Raw genomic sequence first — 20,305 nt, 5'->3', positions numbered from 1 at the left:
TAGACTCACTAGGGTACAGGTAGACTCACCAGGGTACAGGTAGACTCACCAGGATACAGGTAGACTCACCAGGGTACAGGTGGACTCACCAGGATACTGGTAGACTTACCAGGATACAGGTAGACTCACTAGGGTACAGGTAGACTCACCAGGGTACAGGTAGACTCACCAGGATACAGGTAGACTCACCAGGATACAGGTAGACTCACTAGGGTACAGGTAGACTCACCAGGGTACAGGTAGACTCACCAGGATACAGGTAGACTCACTAGGGTACAGGTAGACTCACCAGGGTACAGGTAGACTCATCAGGATACAGGTAGACTCACCAGGATACAGATAGACTCACCAGGATACTGGTAGACTCACCAAGATACAGGTATACTCACCATGGGGCTGGAAGACTGAACCGTTGGCACCACTGCTCGACACAGTAACATGGGTGGCAAGGCTCGAACCCTTCTCGTTGTAGGCTGTAATAACGAGGTCGTACTTCTTCCCAGCCTGCAGGCCCTCCACCTGGAACAGAACACATCGTTACAGGCCGTAGTTACGAGGTCGTAACTACTTGACCAGTACCCGTGGTTGACAGCGCTATACCTGCTTGACAAGTGGTTGACAGCGCTCTACCTGCTTGACAAGTACCTGTGATTGACACCGCTATACATGCTTGATAAGTGGTTGACAGCGCTCTACCTGCTTGACAAGTACCTGTGATTGACAGCGCTATACTTGCTTGACAAGTACCCGTGGTTGACAGCGCTCTACTTGCTTGACAAGTACCCGTGGTTGACAGCGCTATACATGCTTGACAAGTACCCGTGGTTGACAGCGCTCTACCTGCTTGACAAGTACCCGTGGTTGACAGCGCTATAACTGCTTGACAAGTACCCGTGGTTGACAGCGCTATAACTACTTGACAAGTACCCGTGGTTGACAGCGCTATACCTGCTTGACAAGTATCCGTGGTGACAGCGCTTTACCTACTTGACAAGTATCCGTGGTTGACAGCGCTATACATGCTTGACAAGTACCTGTGGTTGACAGCGCTATACCTACTTGACAAGTACCTGTGATTGACAGCGCTATACCTGCTTGACAAGTACCTGTGGTTGACAGCGCTATACCTGCTTGACAAGTACATATATGTATCCGCCAGGGGTAAATATGTATTTATTTCTCCATTTCAATTCACTACAAAAAAAAATCAGAGACATTTACATCAAATAATTCTATTATTTTACCCATCGAAAGGGTATTGTAAATGCGTTTTATATAAAGTTGAGAAAAGTTGTAAAATATATATTCAGTTCTCCCTAAAATGATCTTCAGATCTGATAACAAAGATCAGAAATTCAAGGTTATGTGTTTGGACTTGTCAAGTCCAAACTTGTCAAGCAAGGGAGCCGGTCGGCCGAGCGGACAGCACACTGGACTTGTGATCCTGTGGTCCCGGGATCGATCCCGGGCGCCGGCGAGAAACAATGGGCAGAGTTTCTTTCACCCTATGCCCCTGTTACCTAGCAGTAAAATAGGTACCTGGGTGTTAGTCAGCTGTCACGGGCTGCTTCCTGGGGGTGGAGGCCTGGTCGAGGACCGGGCCGCGGGGACACTAAAGTCCCGAAATCATCTCAAGATAATCTCAAGATAATCTATGATCCAACCACTTGGGCTGGACGGTAGATCGACGGTCTCGCTTCATGCAGGTCGGCGTTCAATCCCCGACTGTCCACAAGTGGTTGTGGACACCATTCCTTTCCCTAAGTCCCATTCCAAGTCCCTCATCTCGACCCCTTTCCAAGTGGAAGATAGTCGTAATGGCTTGGTTGGCGCTTTCCCCTGACAATTTCCTTCTTTTCCTTCAGTAATCTATGGAGGTGTGTGTCTGAAGACAGTCTTGAATCAAGACTGTCTTCCAGATGAAGACGGTGGCTAATGTCGTAATTGAAACTTTTCACGTGATGTTTATATGTAGGTGGTGGCCCTCCAGGTTAGTGTGAGCAGGTAGGTGGTGGTCGCCCTCCAGGTTAGTGGGTGGCTGTAGATGGTCGCCCTCCAGGTTAGTGGGTGGCTGTAGATGGTCGCCCTCCAGGTTAGTGGGGCCCTGTAGGTGGTGGCCCTCCAGGTTAGTGTGAGCAGGTAGGTGGTGGTCGCCCTCCAGGTTAGTGGGTGGCTGTAGATGGTCGCCCTCCAGGTTAGTGGGTGGCTGTAGATGGTCGCCCTCCAGGTTAGTGGGGCCCTGTAGGTGGTGGCCCTCCAGGTTAGTGTGAGCAGGTAGGTGGTGGTCGCCCTCCAGGTTAGTGGGTGGCTGTAGATGGTCGCCCTCCAGGTTAGTGGGTGGCTGTAGATGGTCGCCCTCCAGGTTAGTGGGGCCCTGTAGGTGGTGGCCCTCCAGGTTAGTGGTGTAGTGGAGCCCTGTAGCTGACCTTCAGGATAATAGCGGATCTCCCGACCTGAGACGCTCTCAACAAGCTGACGTTGAAACTCTCGGGGGAAAAGGACGGTAATTCTGTCAGGGGAAGCTCGAGTCGCATTGCACCGTCTCCACATTTTGTGGAGGTGGGAGACAGGAGGTAAGGGACAGGAGGTGGGGGTGGGGGGACAGGAAGGGGAGGAGACAGCAGCTGGCAGACAGTTGAATTTCCACAAGTTTTAGACTCTTAACTTCAGCTGGAGAGATCTTTGTGGTGTGATAAAGAGGTAACTTGCTCTAAGTAGCTGTCAGACCCAGTGTATGTATGTATGTGTATGTTAGACCCTATATATGTATATATATATATATATATATATATATATATATATATATATATATATATATATATATATATATATATATATATATATATGTATGCATGTTAGACTACGTGTACGTATGTATTCATTTATCGTTGAGAGAGAGAGAGAGAGAGAGAGAGAGAGAGAGAGAGAGAGAGAGAGAGAGAGAGAGAGAGAGAGAGAGAGAGAGAGAGTTGGGTACGAAACATCCTCTCTACTCTTAACTATATCGTACACAGCACCAACATGTAATCAGAGGAAATTATAGCTGCTTCTATCATTCTTGTCGCCTCTCACACCTCCTTAAAAACACACACACACACACTTCTTTTAAAAATACAATTTAATAAACTCTTTTCCGTTCAGTTCCTCGTTAAAGTATACCACGTATATTAAAGTATATTTTCATGTTGCAAAATTGCACTAGCAATACATGACTTTTTCCCATTGTATTAAAATCAGACATTGCAATATATTTCAGAAACATTATACCAGCTAATATGTAAATTTTAGGATTACCTTTCCTTTTTAAGAATGGAAATCGTACATTGGGGACGAAGGGAAAGGAATGGTGCCCAACCACTTGTGGACGGTCGGGGGATTGAACGCCGACCTGCATGACGCGAAACCGTCGCTCTACCGTCCACCCCAAGAGGTTAGACTCCTTCTTCTACTCCTCTAAGACTCCTATACTTGAACAGGAAGAAATTTTAGGTTGAAGTGTACCAATACTTCCAGTCGTTTAAAACAAGGGTCGTAGAGCTGAGACAAGGGTCGTAGAGCTGAGACAAGGGTCGTAGAGCTGAGACAAGGGTCGTAGAGCTGAGACAAGAGTCGTAGAGCTGAGACAAGAGTCGTAGAGCTGAGACATGGGTCGTAGAGCTGAGACATGGGTCGTAGAGCTGAGACAAGAGTCGTAGAGCTGAGACAAGGGTCGTAGAGCTGAGACAAGGGTCGTAGAGCTGAGACAAGGGTCGTAGAGCTGAGACAAGGGTCGTGGAGCTGAGACATGGGTCGTAGAGCTGAGACAAGGGTCGTAGAGCTGAGACAAGGGTCGTAGAGCTGAGACAAGGAGTCGTGAAGCTGAGACAAGGGTCGTAGAGCTGAGACAAGGGTCGTAGAGCTGAGACAAGGGTCGTAGAGCTGAGACAAGGAGTCGTGAAGCTGAGACAAGGGTCGTAGAGCTGAGACATGGGTCGTAGAGCTGAGACAAGGAGTCGTGAAGCTGAGACAAGGGTCGTGAAGCTGAGACAAGGTGTCGTAGAGCTGAGACAAGGGTCGTGGAGCTGAGACAAGGAGTCGTGAAGCTGAGACAAAGGTCGTAGAGCTGAGACAAGGGTCGTAGAGCTGAGACAAGGATCATGAAGCTGAGACAAGGGTCGTAGAGCTGAGACAAGGAGTCGTGAAGCTGAGACAAAGGTCGTAGAGCTGAGACAAAGGTCGTAGAGCTGAGACAAGGAGTCGTGAAGCTGAGACAAAGGTCGTAGAGCTGAGACAAGGGTCGTAGAGCTGAGACAAGGAGTCGTGAAGCTGAGACAAGGGTCGTAGAGCTGAGACAAGGGTCGTAGAGCTGAGACAAGGATCATGAAGCTGAGACAAGGGTCGTAGAGCTGAGACAAGGATCATGAAGCTGAGACAAGGGTCGTAGAGCTGAGACAAGGGTCGTAGAGCTGAGACAAGGGTCGTAGAGCTGAGACAAGGGGTCGTGAAGCTGAGACAAGAGTCATGAAACTGAGACACACAGTAAAAAATATATACATTACCTGGCTATTATTAAAAAAATAACAAATCATAAACTATAATGGTCCCTAGTCGTCAGAGATGATCATTATCCGGAGGGACATTAACCTTATAGACATATAGCACACACTCATCATAAAATGACAAACTGTGGCTTCATGGCCCCAAGATCAGTGGTCCCCAACCTGGGGTCCACGGCAGAAATTAAAATGGTCCATGGGACTAAGATTATACTGTGTATCGTACTCTAGCAAAATAAGAATTATATATATAAGTTTGTTAAGGTGAATGTCTCCTGTTGATCCCATGTACACAATACATTATCTGGTTTAGCTGAGTGGCCTCAGTCTTGAACTTGTGGCATGTGAATGTGAGCTTTGGTCAGTAGTGGCGTCTGTCAATGTTGCTAGCTCGATGTATTTTCTGGTAGGGGTTCCACAGGTGAGAACGTGGTTGTAGGAGGGGTTCCACAGGTGAGAACGTGGTTGTAGGAGGGGGTCTAGAGGTGAAAACGTGGTTGTAGGAGGGGTTCCACAGGTGAGAACGTGGTTGTAGGAGGGGGTCTAGAGGTGAGAACGTGGTTGTAGGAGGGGTTCCACAGGTGAGAACGTGGTTGTAGGAGGGGGTCTAGAGGTGAGAACGTGGTTGTAGGAGGGGTTCCACAGGTGAGAACGTGGTTGTAGGAGGGGTTCTACAGGTGAGAACGTGGTTGTAGGAGGGGTTCCACAGGTGAGAACGTGGTTGTAGGAGGGGGTCTAGAGGTGAAAACGTGGTTGTAGGAGGGGTTCCACAGGTGAGATCGTGGTTGTAGGAAGGGGTTCCACAGGTGAGAACGTGGTTGTAGGAGGGGTTCCACAGGTGAGAATGTGGTTGTAGGAGGGGTTCCACAGGTGAGAACATAGATGGGAAAGCCGGAATGAGACACATAAGAGAGTTTAGAAGCCTCATATCAACTACTATCCTCCCACCAGGTTGCAACCCACAACAGTTGCCTTACTCCCTGGCACCTCTTTACTTCTAGGAAGAACAAAAAGACAAATCATCCTATCATCGAACTCGAAACGTCATCTTGCGATCTGACTGGCCGAGGCGCACCCTTCCCTACATACCCCAACGAGGTAATCAGACCAACTCACGAAGAAGACTGGCGAAGGGGCAGAAAGGTTGACCAGGTGCTGCCCTTCTTGTAGCTTCGACTGCAGCAGGAACCGTTGGGGCAGCCCTCCGCTGTGACCCGCTACACACTTCACCCTGACGGAGGAACGGGTTCTAGCTCCCACCGTACAGTTACCCGGCGGGTCTGGCTTTCCTGGAAGAACACAATAGTGATTTAAGTAACGGCGTAGCGTACCTGGCGTGTGTGTACGTGAGAGGAACAAGGGCACCAGCACATATAATAAGGAACTTAAGTAACGGCGTAGCGTACCTGGCGTGTGTGTACGTGAGAGGAACAAGGGCACCAGCACATATAATAAGGAACTTAAGTAACGGCGTAGCGTACCTGGCGTGTGTGTACGTGAGAGGAACAAGGGCACCAGCACATATAATAAGGAACTTAAGTAACGGCGTAGCGTACCTGGCGTGTGTGTACGTGAGAGGAACAAGGGCACCAGCACATATAATAAGGAACTTAAGTAACGGCGTAGCGTACCTGGCGTGTGTGTACGTGAGAGGAAGAAGGGCACCAGCACATATAATAAGGAACTTAAGTAACGGCGCAGCGCACCTGGCGTGTGTGTACGTGAGAGGAACAAGGGCACCAGCACATATAATAAGGAACTTAAGTAACGGCGTAGCGCACCTGGCGTGTGTGTACGTGAGAAGAACAAGGGCACCAGCACATATAATAAGGAACTTAAGTAACGGCGTAGCGCACCTGGCGTGTGTGTACGTGAGAAGAACAAGGGCACCAGCACATATAATAAGGAACTTAAGTAACGGCGTAGCGCACCTGGCGTGTGTGTACGTGAGGGGAAGAAGGGCACCAGCACATATAATAAGGGAATATCATACGAGCAGCTGACCCCTGGATAATAAATAAAATGGAAACCGCACACACCCTTGATTATAGAATAGGAGATGATATAGTAAGGATACCTTTGCCTTGGATGAGTCTCGTAAGCACACGAGAGAAACTAACCAAGTCTGCAACTATCTTAGAAAGATTATTCCGGAAAGAAACAGTGTGTTTATTTACCTAAGGAGGAAGTTCACCCTGGAAAACAACTGACTCGAGAGGTTTCCTGAGAGAGAGAAATGAAGATAAAGGTATGTTGCCAAGAAGTCGTGGAGCCCAAGTATGTCGTGGAGCATAATACTTGATGTGGAAATGTTAATGAATAACCAGAAATCATCAGGGGGGTGTAATTGTGTGTGTGTGTGTGTGTGTGTGTGTGTGTGGGTGTGGGTGTGTGTGTGTGTGTGTGTGTGTGTGTGTGTGTGTGTGTGTGTGTGTGTGGGTGTGTGTGTGTGTGTGTGTGTGTGTGTGTGTGGGTGTGTGTGTGTGTGTGTGTGTGTGTGTGTGTGTGTGTGTGTGTGTGTGTGTGTGTGTGGGTGGGTGAGTGTGGGTGTGTGTGGGTGGGTGGGTATGTGTGTGTGTGTGTGTGTGTGTGTGTGTGTGTGTGGGTGGGTGGGTGTGGGTGGGTGGGTATGTATGTGTGTGTGTGTGTGTGTGTGTGTGTGTACGCATATATATTTGTGAACATAAGTATCTTTCTAATTAAGTTACATAAAAAAACTTAAAAAAACTAGTAAATCAAAAGGTTTTGTCAATCCTGACAATCCTTTGCTCAAAAATGTTGTCTATAATGTGTAATACTTTTACCATGCACACAATAGCTACGATATCCTACAACAGTTATCCTACGATAACATACACCGAGTCAAGATTATATTACACACCCACAAACTACATTCCTAGATCTCCTTTTAATCTCCTGATCTCCTGATCTCCTCCTAAGCTTCCTATAATCTCTCCTCTCTCGCGTACCTGAGAGATCGTCTTCTCATCTCCTGGGTACATCTCACGGCAGGCAATCAATCAAGGTGATCCTCAGGTAAGGAAGGACCAGAATCTTACATCTAACAGGTAAAGTTCCAAGTTACCTGAGAATAATATCTTGTAAGGAAGTTCTCAAGTTACCTGAGGAAGGAAGGGTCGTGGCTGAAGTATGTTGACCAGACCACACACTAGAAGGTGAAGGGACGACGACGTTTCGGTCCGTCCTGGACCATTCTCAAGTCGATGGAAGGAAGACCATTCTCATCGACTTGAGAATGGTCCAGGACGGACCGAAACGTCGTCGTCCCTTCAACTTCTAGTGTGTGGTCTGGTCGACAAAAGCCTTAAGTTACCTCAGAACATTGCTGGCTTCAGGAGGACGTAGAATACTTAGAGGAACTTCACCTGCAGGAGGACGTAGAAAACCTAAAGGAACCTCACCTGCAGGAACGATATGGAACACACAGGGCTCCTTCTGGGTTCCGATCTCATTGGAGGCCCAGCAGAGGAGCGTGCCGTAGTCCAGAGAGGTCATGGGCGTGTAGGTGATGACGCTGTGACTGCTGGAGGAGGTGAAGCGCCCCTGGGGCACGTCTATGGTGTCGGCCGTGTTGTTAAACGTCCACTGGAAGGTGGCCTGCAGCGGGTTAGCCTGCACCGAACAGGTCACCTCTGCGTCCTCATTGCGACCTACGGCGTAGGTCGTGACCTGACCCGGGGAACACACTGGCGCGTCTGGTGACAGGGAGAACGAGTGATGTCAGGTGATAATGTCAGCTGATGTCAGGCATACATGATCGCTGGATTGTTTTGGGTGGGTGTAATACATCGTAACTGCCTCGTATGGGGGTTATTGGATCTTTCTGCAGTTTGATGTGTTCTTGAGTTCGTTCACAGCGCCGTCTCGTAAGGTGGAGGAGTGTGGAACTAAGCGTGTGACTTCTCAAGTACGACATCTCAAGTACGACGTCTCAAGTACGACGTCTCAAGTACGAAATCTCAAGTACGCCGTCTCAAGTACGACGTCTCAAGTACGACATCTCAAGAACGACATCTCAAGAACGACATCTCAAGTACGACGTCTCAAGTACGCCATCTCAAGTACGACATCTCAAGAACGACATCTCAAGTACGACGTCTCAAGTACGCCATCTCAAGTACGACATCTCAAGAACGACATCTCAAGTACGACGTCTCAAGAACGACATCTCAAGTACGACATCTCAAGTACGACGTCTCAAGAACGACATCTCAAGTACGACATCTCAAGAACGACATCTCAAGAACGACATCTCAAGTACGACGTCTCAAGTACGCCATCTCAAGTACGACATCTCAAGTACGACGTCTCAAGTACGACGTCTCAAGTACGAAATCTCAAGTACGCCGTCTCAAGTACGACGTCTCAAGTACGACATCTCAAGAACGACATCTCAAGAACGACATCTCAAGTACGACGTCTCAAGTACGACATCTCAAGAACGACATCTCAAATACAACATCTCAAGTACGACATCTCAAGAACGACATCTCAAGAACGACATCTCAAGTACGACGTCTCAAGTACGCCATCTCAAGAACGACATCTCAAGTACGACGTCTCAAGTACGACGTCTCAAGTACGACGTCTCAAGTAAGGATAAGCAAACTTAAACAAATTGATAATGAATAATGTATATCCTTTAACTTCGTGTAAATATATATGCTCCTGGAGGCCTTATGTATAATACTTCCCTTCAATAGCTTTCTTTTTTTCAATATCTATTTCAATATCTCAAAATAAGAATTAGTGTGAGTCGGAATAAATATCGCCCCTGGAGGTCAGATCAACACCACATAACCAACGTTTTGAAAAACGTTAAACAACGTTTACCAAAAACAGCATGGAAAAAAAGGCGGACCCAAAAAATCCGAATTAAACAACACATTGACAAAGGAACTCCCACAATGACCTCCGAGTGAAACAAAGTCTTCAGATTTAATGCCAGACTCATTTTATCTGTGCGTTTTTATTTTGCGTGATGCCCTTTGTGTGTGCGTGCGTGCGCGCGCGCGCGTGTGTGTGTGTGTGTGTGTGTGTGTGTGTGTGTGTGTGTGTGTGTGTGTGTGTGTGTGTGTGTGTGTGTAAGGTCGCCCTGCCTGACACAATGCTCTTGAAAAGGCACAGCGAAAGCATCTATCCGGCCCAGCAGGCCATGTCGAAGCCATTATACCTGGCATATACGGTGCCGGAGAGAGAGAGAGATAGAGATAGATAGAGAGAGATAGATAGAGAATCCACAGGGACTCCACTGACGCCAGAATGACAGACATCTCTACACCGTACGCCATGCGTAAACCCACCTTCTATCAGGTCAAATTAATACGCAAACATGAGTACTTTCTCTCTACTTTCGTCAACTACATGATTCGTGGAAGCTGTAACCACACTCAAGAAACTGCTCTACACAGGACCTGCTACACCATCATGCGCCCTCTACCGGACTCCTCTACGGTGTAAGTTGAATAAATGGGTAGAAGAGCTTGCCATTAGAGCTCTGTGTACAATAGAGGGTCTCTGGTCAGCTTTATATCTTCAACACAATGTTGAAGCCTCAGTTAAGAGGAACGTTTGTCTTCTACACGTCTACTTTATGCCAGCTATACGACAGCTTTAAGACAGCTTTACGCCAGCTATACGACAGCTTTAAGACAGCTTTACGCCAGCTTTACGACAGCTTTAAGACAGCTTTATGACAGCTTTACACATGTCACTCGAACTCTTCCTCCCTTTTAAGCATCACATACGTGTATGTAAAGTTTAAAAAAGCAAATTACTTTGAGCACTGTAAACTTTACATTGTCTGGGGCACAGTAAACTTTACATTGTCTGGGACACAGTAAACTTTACATTGTCTGGGACACAGTAAACTTTACATTGTCTGGGGCACAGTAAACTTTACATTGTCTGGGACACAGTAAACTTTACATTGTCTGGGGCACAGTAAACTTTACATTGTCTGGGGCACAGTAAACTTTACATTGTCTGGGACACAGTAAACTTTACATTGTCTGGGACACAGTAAACTTTACATTGGCTTCACCACATTGCTCAGCTCCTGTTTGTTTGTTTGTTTCTCTTGCTTTACTTCTCATTTATTTATTCATTTCTTTATTATATTCTACGTCATCCTTGTTTGTATCTGTTTCTTTGTTTATCCTTTGCTTTCCACTGCCTTTCCTTCCTGTTATTCTCTCTCTCTCTCTCTCTCTCTCTCTCTCTCTCTCTCTCTCTCTCTCTCTCTCTCTCTCTCTCTCTCTCTCTCTCTCTCTCTCTCTCTCTCTCTCTCCCGCTACCTCTCCAGTTCCTTGGTTCGTTGTATACACCGTCTCGCCCCTGGCGGTGGGGTCCCCGGCGACGTCTGACTCCTGCTGGCGGTCTTTGACACAGCGGAGTCCCTTCCTCTCCGACAGGAAGCTTGCTTGAATGCCTTTTCTGCTCCGTATGGCGACTGTGTCCGAAGTGCGTCAGGGGTGTCCTGCCTACCTCCCTGGCTCCTGGCAGGTCGCAGAAGCACCCAAACACCAGCGGAACATCGAAGCTGCTTGGCAGATCGACTTCGAATGCCACAGTTGCGGTCTTTGAGCCCCAGCGAGGCGCCTATAGCTCCTGCTGTGAGACCTCGACTTTCCCCCACGTCCCTCAGGCACTCAATATGCTGAGCAAACACCACCCGGGCCTCTCCAAAAGCTCAATGTCTTGTGTGTTTACATGCCTGGATCACCAGATGGTTTCCAGAGTCTCAAACGCCATCAGGAGTCGTTTCTGGAAGCCGCAACTGCTCCTGGTGGTGCAGGAGACCGGGGGAGGGAAGCTGCGATCTGACTTTACAAGGAACCGGACAAACAATTAACATACAATAAGTACCAATATGTGGTGGTGGACCACCAGAAAGTACCAATATGTAGTGATGGACCGCCAGAAAGTACCAATATGTAGTGATGGACCACCAGAAAGTACCAATATGTGGTGGTGGACCACCAGAAAGTACCAATATGTGGTGGTGGACCACCAGAAAGTACCAATATGTGGTGATGGACCGCCAGAAAGTACCAATATGTGGTGATGGACCACCAGAAAGTACCAATATGTAGTGATGGACCGCCAGAAAGTACCAGTATGTAGTGATGGACCGCCAGAAAGGACCAATATGTAGTGATGGACCACCAGAAAGGACCAATATGTAGTGATGGACCACCAGAAAGGACCAATATGTAGTGATGGACCGCCAGAAAGGACCAATATGTAGTGATGGACCGCCAGAAAGGACCAATATGTAGTGATGGACCACCAGAAAGTATCAATATGTAGTGATGGACCACCAGAAAGTACCAATATGTAGTGATGGACCGCCAGAAAGGACCAATATGTAGTGATGGACCGCCAGAAAGGACCAATATGTAGTGATGGACCACCAGAAAGTACCAATATGTAGTGATGGACCACCAGAAAGTACCAGTATGTAGTGATGGACCGCCAGAAAGTACCAGTATGTAGTGATGGACCGCCAGAAAGTACCAGTATGTAGTGATGGACCACCAGAAAGTACCAACATATAGTAACAGACCCCCAGAAAGCACCAACACATAGTGACAGACCCCCAGAAAGCACCAACACATAGTGACAGACCCCCAGAAAGTCTCCCTACCCCTTAAACAAAAAATAAACCCGCCATTGTATTCATTACAATCAAATTCCACCGACACGAAACAAAAAAAATTAATCACACTAGAATTAGGAAAAAAAAACAGAAAATGCCTGAGAGCGCAACACTGTCTCAAAACATAAACCCTTTTTTAACTTAATGAAATTGGGGGGTTTTGGGGGGCTGGAAAAAAAGGGGGGGGGAGGAGAGTTAGGTAGTGTGTAGGGGGGGGGGGAAGATGGTAGGGGTAAACTGGTCTTTTTCAGAGAAAGGGGGGAGGGGGGAGGGGGGGAGAGTTGTTGTTTGTGGTCGTGGGATATTTTTCAGAGTTTATCCAATTTGAGGATAATATATTTGTAAATTTTTTTATCCTGCAAAATATTTCCTGATGAAAAAATTTAACTTTGATGAAATTTTGATGAAATATATATATATATATATATATATATATATATATATATATATATATATATATATATATATATATAATCCTTTTGTGATTATATGATATATTATTTATGGTGTACATTATACTCTACAATGATATTATACATTAAATAGTGATATTATGCCTTATACAATGATATTTTGCATTATATATTGATATTATGCCGTATACAATGATATTATGCATTAGTGTATTATACATTATACAATAATATACATTATACAATAATATACATTATACAATAATATACATTATACACTATTAGTATTATACAAGTATTATACAGTGATAAACATATACTATGATATTATTCATAATATAATGATATACATAATATAATTTATGGCTATAATGATGTACTTTACAGTGATATTATACATAATCATACGATATTATTACGAGATCATACATTGTATAATTTGTGATTACAATCATATTATACATTATATATATATTGTATAATGCATTAGTATAATTATCAGTGACAGACTATAAAAAAACCTTCTTCTAGTATAAATGAATAAAATGCTTGAAATATTGAAAACTATGTTCATTATTAATTAAGTTAATTTTCAGTAAGTTAATTATTGTTAACTAAGTTAACTCGTGTAAAGTAAGTTCATTTTAAATGATCAATAATGCTATGACTTTAAAATTGTATATTTTTCATGCTGTAAACACTTGGAGTTAAAATCAAAAAACATATTCAGTTCTCTCTCTTGATAGTGAGTTTACCTATATTGTAAACCTACACTGTGAGTTTCCCCTAAATTATTCATGCTGGGTGGTTGGTAGACTAGAGTCAGAGGGGTGGGGGGGGGCCTTGGTAAACCTCTCCAAGTAACCTTGGAAGTTAATTCCAACACGAAGGTAAACTATTATACAGTTTACACAGAGAAATCACAATAGCGTGATGCATCAGTGAACAAATCCACAAGGGGAAATCTTGAAAATTTTGACCATGTCGTAGCTCAGTCGATTAAGGCCGCGTCTAGGATGCTCCCGGACGTAAGTTCGAATCCTCTTCACGGCCCTTGTGGATTTGTATATTATCCAGTTTGTTTCTGTTTGCCATGTGATAGAAAATGGGAGTCCTGCAGGTGCTACTTCTCTATTTTACTGTAACTGTTGACCGCTAGGAGGAAATGTGTTCGGGTCGATCCTGTGAGTGTGAAATGTGTTCGCGTCGATCCTGTGAGTGTGAAATGTGTTCGGGTCGATCCTGTGAGTGGGAAATGTGTTCGCGTCGGTCCTGTGAGTGTGAAATGTGTTCGGGTCGATCCTGTGAGTGGGAAATGTGTTCGCGTCGATCCTGTGAGTGTGAAATGTGTTCGGGTCGATCCTGTGAGTGGGAAATGTGTTCACGTCGATCCTGTGAGTGGGAAATGCGTTCGCGTCGATCCTGTGAGTGGGAAATGTGTTCGCGTCGATCCTGTGAGTGTGAAATGTGTTCGGGTCGATCCTGTGAGTGGGAAATGTGTTCGCGTCGATCCTGTGAGTGTGAAATGTGTTCGCGTCGATCCTGTGAGTGGGAAATGTGTTCGCGTCGATCCTGTGAGTGGGAAATGTGTTCGCGTCGATCCTGTGAGTGGGAAATGTGTTCGCGTCGATCCTGTGAGTGGGAAATGTGTTCGCGTCGATCCTGTGAGTGTTTGGGTAAGACGACTACACCAGAGGCTGTTGGATCCATTTTGGTCACATTTTATGCGATGAATAATTCACGGTTATGCATTACTGGATTTTATCAAGAACGAGTATCTCGCAGCTTGCATGGTTGGTGTTCGATCCCCTAGGGTTTGGTTGACTGGGCAACCGTTCTTTGACCCCCCTTTGTCCTCCATTTCTTCTTGTTCTCATATCCCAGCTCCTTGTCCTCATATCCCAGCTCCTTGTCCTCATACCCTAGCTCCTTGTCCTCATACCCCAGCTCCTTGTCCTCATACCCTAGCTCCTTGTCCTCATATCCCAGCTCCTTGTCCTCATATCCCAGCTCCTTGTCCTCATACCCCAGCTCCTTGTCCTCATATCCCAGCTTCTTGTCCTCATATCCCAGCTTCTTGTCCTCATACCCCAGCTCCTTGTCCTCATATCCCAGCTCCTTGTCCTCATATCCCAGCTCCTTGTCCTCATACCCCAGCTCCTTGTCCTCATACCCCAGCTCCTTGTCCTCATACCCTAGCTCCTTGTCCTCATACCCCAGCTCCTTGTCCTCATACCCCAGCTCCTTGTCCTCATATCCCAGCTCCTTGTCCTTATATCCCAGCTCCTTGTCCTCATACCCCAGCTCCTTGTCCTCATATTCCAGCTCCTTGTCCTCATATCCCAGCTCCTTGTCCTCATATCCCAGCTCCTTGTCCTCATACCCCAGCTCCTTGTCCTCATATCCCAGCTCCTTGTCCTCATATCCCAGCTCCTTGTCCTCATATCCCAGCTCCTTGTCCTCATACCCCAGCTCCTTGTCCTCATATCCCAGCTCCTTGTCCTCATATCCCAGCTCCTTGTCCTCATACCCCAGCTCCTTGTCCTCATATCCCAGCTCCTTGTCCTCATATCCCAGCTCCTTGTCCTCATACCCCAGCACCTTGTCCTCATATTCCAGCTCCTTGTCCTCATACCCCAGCACCTTGTCCTCATATCCCCTCCAAGTGCTATGTAGTCATACTGGCATTGCGCTTTCTCCTCATAATTACCTCATCATGCAGGAAATGTTGCGTAAACTGACCACCACACACAAACTCATCAACATGATTTAACTCAATTTAACCCAAATTAACAAACTTAACCACTCACATATGGCTTTCACCCAAGTAACCCCTTTAACCTAACTAACCATTACATAGAAAACGCGGGTGTTGGTGAGGTTCTATTTTTTTAAAGTTCCAAGCAGCACGGGCTATGGTGATCCCGTAGTGGACCCTCTTATTTTATCCGTCGGGGAGAGGGGGGACTATAGCGTACACAATGCTGTGTGTTATTGGGAAAAGGGCAGAAATTCCTCAGTCGCACCTTTTATACCTTGCGTTGATTTCTGGGATCAATTAACCCCGCGGCCCGGTCTCTGACTAGGTCTCCTGGTTGATGGTCCGGTCAACCAGGCTGTTGTACGCGGCTGCCCGCAGCCTGACGTATGAGTCATAGCCTGGTTGATCAGGTAAGGTCCCCCCAGCTCCGCCATAAACATGACGAAAGTAAAACGTTTCTACAACGTTCGAACAAGTTATATAATAACGAATATAAAACATTGTAACAACCTTACACACATAAATCACAATAACGTGATGCATCAAATGAACAAATCCACAAGGGCCGTGACGAGGATTCGAACCTGCGGCGTCGATTAAGGCAGCGTCTGGGATGCTCTTGGACGCAGGTTCGAACCCTCGTCACGGCCCTTGCAGTGGATTCATTGTAACAACCTTCCCTCACATCATAAAAAAACTTTACATAACCAAGACATCACAACTTTATAACATGTTGTAACAATTAAAGAACTAATAGGGGCTCCGTGACGCAGTGGGCTACGTCTTATACTCACACTTGACATCAAGTCTCAAGAAGTTGGAACTGCCGTCGCCAACGACGTTGTGGGCGTGACAGGAGTACCTCCCGGCTTGGGACCTGACGACCCTCTGCAACACCAAACTCTGGTTGCTGATGATGACTCCACTGGACAGGTTGTGGACCAGCACCTCGTTCTGTACCGGAGGGAAGGTTATCTTGAGGTTATCTTGAGATGATTTCGGGGCTTTAGTGTTCCCGTGGCCTGGTCCTCGACCAGGCCTCCACCCCCAGGAAGCAGCCCGTGACAGCTGACTAACACCCAGGTACCTATTTACTGCTAGGTAACAGGGGCATTTAGGGTGAAAGAAACTTTGCCCATTTGTTTCTGCCTCGTGCGGGAATCGAACCCGCGCCACAGAATTACGAGTCCTGCGCGCTATCCACCAGGCTACGAGGCCCCTCGTAGGAAGGAGGAAGATACCAACTGAAAAGGGAATATTTGGTTTACTAACGTGAACATTATTTTTTTTAAAGAACAACGGTATGTGAGATCATGTTATTAGGATGAACAAAGGGGGATATCATCGTGGAAAATGACAAAGAGATGTGTGAGGGGCTCAACAAGATATTTCACAAGTTCTAAGCAGCTCAACCAGAGATTCCAAGAGGTGTTGGAACTCAACCAAAGGTTTCTAGAGGTGTTGGAACTCAACCAAAGGTTTCTAGAGGTGTTGGAACTCAACCAAAGGTTTCTAGAGGTGTTGGAACTCAACCAAAGGTTTCTAGAGGTGTTGGAACTCAACCAAAGGTTTCTAGAGGTGTTGGAACTCAACCGAAGGTTTCTAGAGGTGTTGGAGCTCAACCAGAGGTTCCAAGAGGTGTTGGAGCTCAACCAAAGGCTCCATGATGTGTGAGGAGCTCAACAAGAGGCTCCAAGAGGTGTGAGGAGCTCAACAAGAAGCTCCAAGAGGTATGAGGAGCTCAACAAGAAGCTCCAAGAGGTGTGAGGAGCTCAACAAGAGACTCCAAGAGGTGTGAGGAGCTCAACAAGAGACTCCAAGAGGTGTGAGGAGCTCAACAAGAGGCTCCAAGAGGTGTGAGGAGCTCAACAAGAAGCTCCAAGAGGTGTGAGGAGCTCAACAAGAGACTCCAAGAGGTGTGAGGAGCTCAACAAGAGACTCCAAGAGGTGTGAGGAGCTCAACAAGAAGCTCCAAGAGATATGAGGAGCTCAACAAGAGACTCCAAGAGGTGTGAGGAGCTCAACAAGAGGCTCCAAGAGGTGTGAGGAGATCGACAAGAAGCTCCAAGAGATATGAGGAGCTCAACAAGAAGCTCCAAGAGGTGTGAGGAGCTCAACAAGAAGCTCCAAGAGGTGTGAGGAGCTCAACAAGAGACTCCAAGAGATATGAGGAGCTCAACAAGAGACTCCAAGAGGTGTGAGGAGCTCAACAAGAGACTCCAAGAGGTGTGAGGAGCTCAACAAGAAGCTCCAAGAGATATGAGGAGCTCAACAAGAGACTCCAAGAGATATGAGGAGCTCAACCAGAGACTCCACAAGTGTTTCAGAACAGGACCAGCTTAAAGAGACCGAGTGAGGAAGCGATAAACCTCCAGAAGCAGCATTTAAATAATAGAATAATCACTGAACAAACAAAAGATGAGACATCACAAACATCACTCAACACAACATATAAACTAAAACTGCATAAAACTCCAGGAGGACCTCGATAAGCTCCAGGTGGACCTCGATGAGCTCCAGGAGGACCTCGATGAGCTCCAGGTGGACCTCGATAAGCTCCAGGAGGACCTCGATAAGCTCCAGGTGGACCTCGATAAGCTCCAGGAGGACCTCGATAAGCTCCAGGAGGACCTCGATAAGCTCCAGGAGGACCTCGATAAGCTCCAGGTGGACCTCGATAAGCTCCAGGAGGACCTCGATAAGCTCCAGGTGGACCTCGATAAGCTCCAGATGGACCTCGATAAGCTCCAGGAGGACCTCGATAAGCTCCAGGTGGACCTCGATAAGCTCCAGGAGGACCTCGATAAGCTCCAGGTGGACCTCGATAAGCTCCAGGTGTACCTCGATAAGCTCCAGGTGTACCTCGATAAGCTCCAGGAGGACCTCGATAAGCTCCAGGAGGACCTCGATAAGCTCCAGGTGTACCTCGATAAGCTCCAGGTGGACCTCGATAAGCTCCAGGTGGACCTCGATAAGCTCCAGGTGGACCTCGATAAGCTCCAGGAGGACCTCGATAAGCTCCAGGTGTACCTCGATAAGCTCCAGGTGGACCTCGATAAGCTCCAGGTGGACCTCGATAAGCTCCAGGTGTACCTCGATAAGCTCCAGGAGGACCTCGATAAGCTCCAGGAGGACCTCGATAAGCTCCAGGAGGACCTCGATAAGCTCCAGGAGGACCTCGATAAGCTCCAGGAGGACCTCGATAAGCTCCAGGAAGACCTCGATAAGCTCCAGGAGGACCTCGATAAGCTCCAGGAGGACCTCGATAAGCTCCAGGAGGACCTCGATAAGCTCCAGGAGGACCTCGATAAGCTCCAGGAGGACCTCGATAAGCTCCAGGTGGACCTCGATAAGCTCCAGGAGGACCTCGATAAGCTCCAGGAGGACCTCGATAAGCTCCAGGAGGACCTCGATAAGCTCCAGGAGGACCTCGATAAGCTCCAGGTGGACCTCGATAAGCTCCAGGTGGACCTCGATAAGCTCCAGGTTGACCTCGATAAGCTCCAGGTGGACCTCGATAAGCTCCAGGAGGACCTCGATAATCTCCAGGTGGACCTCGATAATCTCCAGGTGGACCTCGATAAGCTCCAGGTGTACCTCGATAAGCTCCAGGTGGACCTCGATAAACTCCAGGTGTACCTCGATAAGCTCCAGGTGGACCTCGATAAGCTCCAGGAGGACCTCAATAAGCTCCAGGAGGACCTCGATAAGCTCCAGGAGGACCTCGATAAGCTCCAGGAGGACCTCGATAAGCTCCAGGAGGACCTCGATAAGCTCCAGGAGGACCTCGATAAGCTCCAGGAGGACCTCGATAAGCTCCAGGAGGACCTCGATAAGCTCCAGGAGGACCTCGATAAGCTCCAGGAGGACCTCGATAAGCTCCAGGAGGACCTCGATAAGCTCCAGGAGGACCTCGATAAGCTCCAGGAGGACCTCGATAAGCTCCAGGTGGACCTCGATAAGCTCCAGGAGGACCTCGATAAGCTCCAGGTGGACCTCGATAAGCTCCAGGTGTACCTCGATAAGCTCCAGGTGGACCTCGATAAGCTCCAGGTGGACCTCGATAATCTCCAGGTGGACCTCGATAATCTCCAGGTGGACCTCGATAAGCTCCAGGAGGACCTCGATAAGCTCCAGGTGTACCTCGATAAGCTCCAGGTGGACCTCGATGAGCTCCAGGAGGACCTCGATGAGCTCCAGGAGGACCTCGATGAGCTCCAGGTGGACCTCGATGAGCTCCAGGAGGACCTCGATGAGCTCCAGGAGGACCTCGATGAGCTCCAGGAGGACCTCGATGAGCTCCAGGAGGACCTCGATGAGCTCCAGGAGGACCTCGATGAGCTCCAGGAGGACCTCGATGAGCTCCAGGAGGACCTCGATGAGCTCCAGGAGGACCTCGATGAGCTCCAGGAGGACCTCGATGAGCTCCAGGAGGACCTCGATGAGCTCCAGGTGGACTTCGATGAGCTCCAGGTGGACCTCGATGAGCTCCAGGTGGACCTCGATGAGCTCCAGGTGGACCTCGATGAGCTCCAGGTGGACCTCGATAAGCTCCAGGAGGACCTCGATAAGCTCCAGGAGGACCTCGATAAGCTCCAGGTGGACCTCGATAATATCCAGCAGGACCTCGATAAGCTCCAGGTGGACCTCGATAAGCTCCAGGTGGACCTCGATAAGCTCCAGGTGGACCTCGATAAGCTCCAGGTTGACCTCGATAAGCTCCAGGTGGACCTCGATAAGCTCCAGGAGGACCTCGATAATCTCCAGGTGGACCTCGATAATCTCCAGGTGGACCTCGATAAGCTCCAGGTGTACCTCGATAAGCTCCAGGTGGACCTCGATAAGCTCCAGGTGTACCTCGATAAGCTCCAGGTGGACCTCGATAAGCTCCAGGAGGACCTCGATAAGCTCCAGG

General features: G+C 47.7%; 1 protein-coding gene across 1 annotated transcript in view; it reads right to left on the bottom strand.

Moving 5' to 3' along the window:
* The window catches only part of LOC123768282 (protein turtle homolog A), a 110,657-nt gene that overhangs the window by 9,915 nt on the left and 80,437 nt on the right, over positions 1-20,305 (bottom strand). The window contains exons 9-12 of the mRNA XM_069307128.1: positions 16,185-16,344; positions 7,958-8,251; positions 5,652-5,824; positions 390-519 (exon numbers count right to left, since the gene is read on the bottom strand). Of these exons, the coding sequence (XP_069163229.1) occupies positions 390-519; positions 5,652-5,824; positions 7,958-8,251; positions 16,185-16,344 (757 nt within the window). The remainder of the gene's footprint in view (positions 1-389; positions 520-5,651; positions 5,825-7,957; positions 8,252-16,184; positions 16,345-20,305) is intronic.

The sequence above is a fragment of the Procambarus clarkii genome, chromosome 59, assembly GCF_040958095.1.
Source record: "Procambarus clarkii isolate CNS0578487 chromosome 59, FALCON_Pclarkii_2.0, whole genome shotgun sequence".
Classification (NCBI taxonomy): domain Eukaryota; kingdom Metazoa; phylum Arthropoda; class Malacostraca; order Decapoda; family Cambaridae; genus Procambarus; species Procambarus clarkii.
Note: the sequence above shows the minus strand (reverse complement) of the source record. Positions and strands in the feature narration are given on the sequence as shown.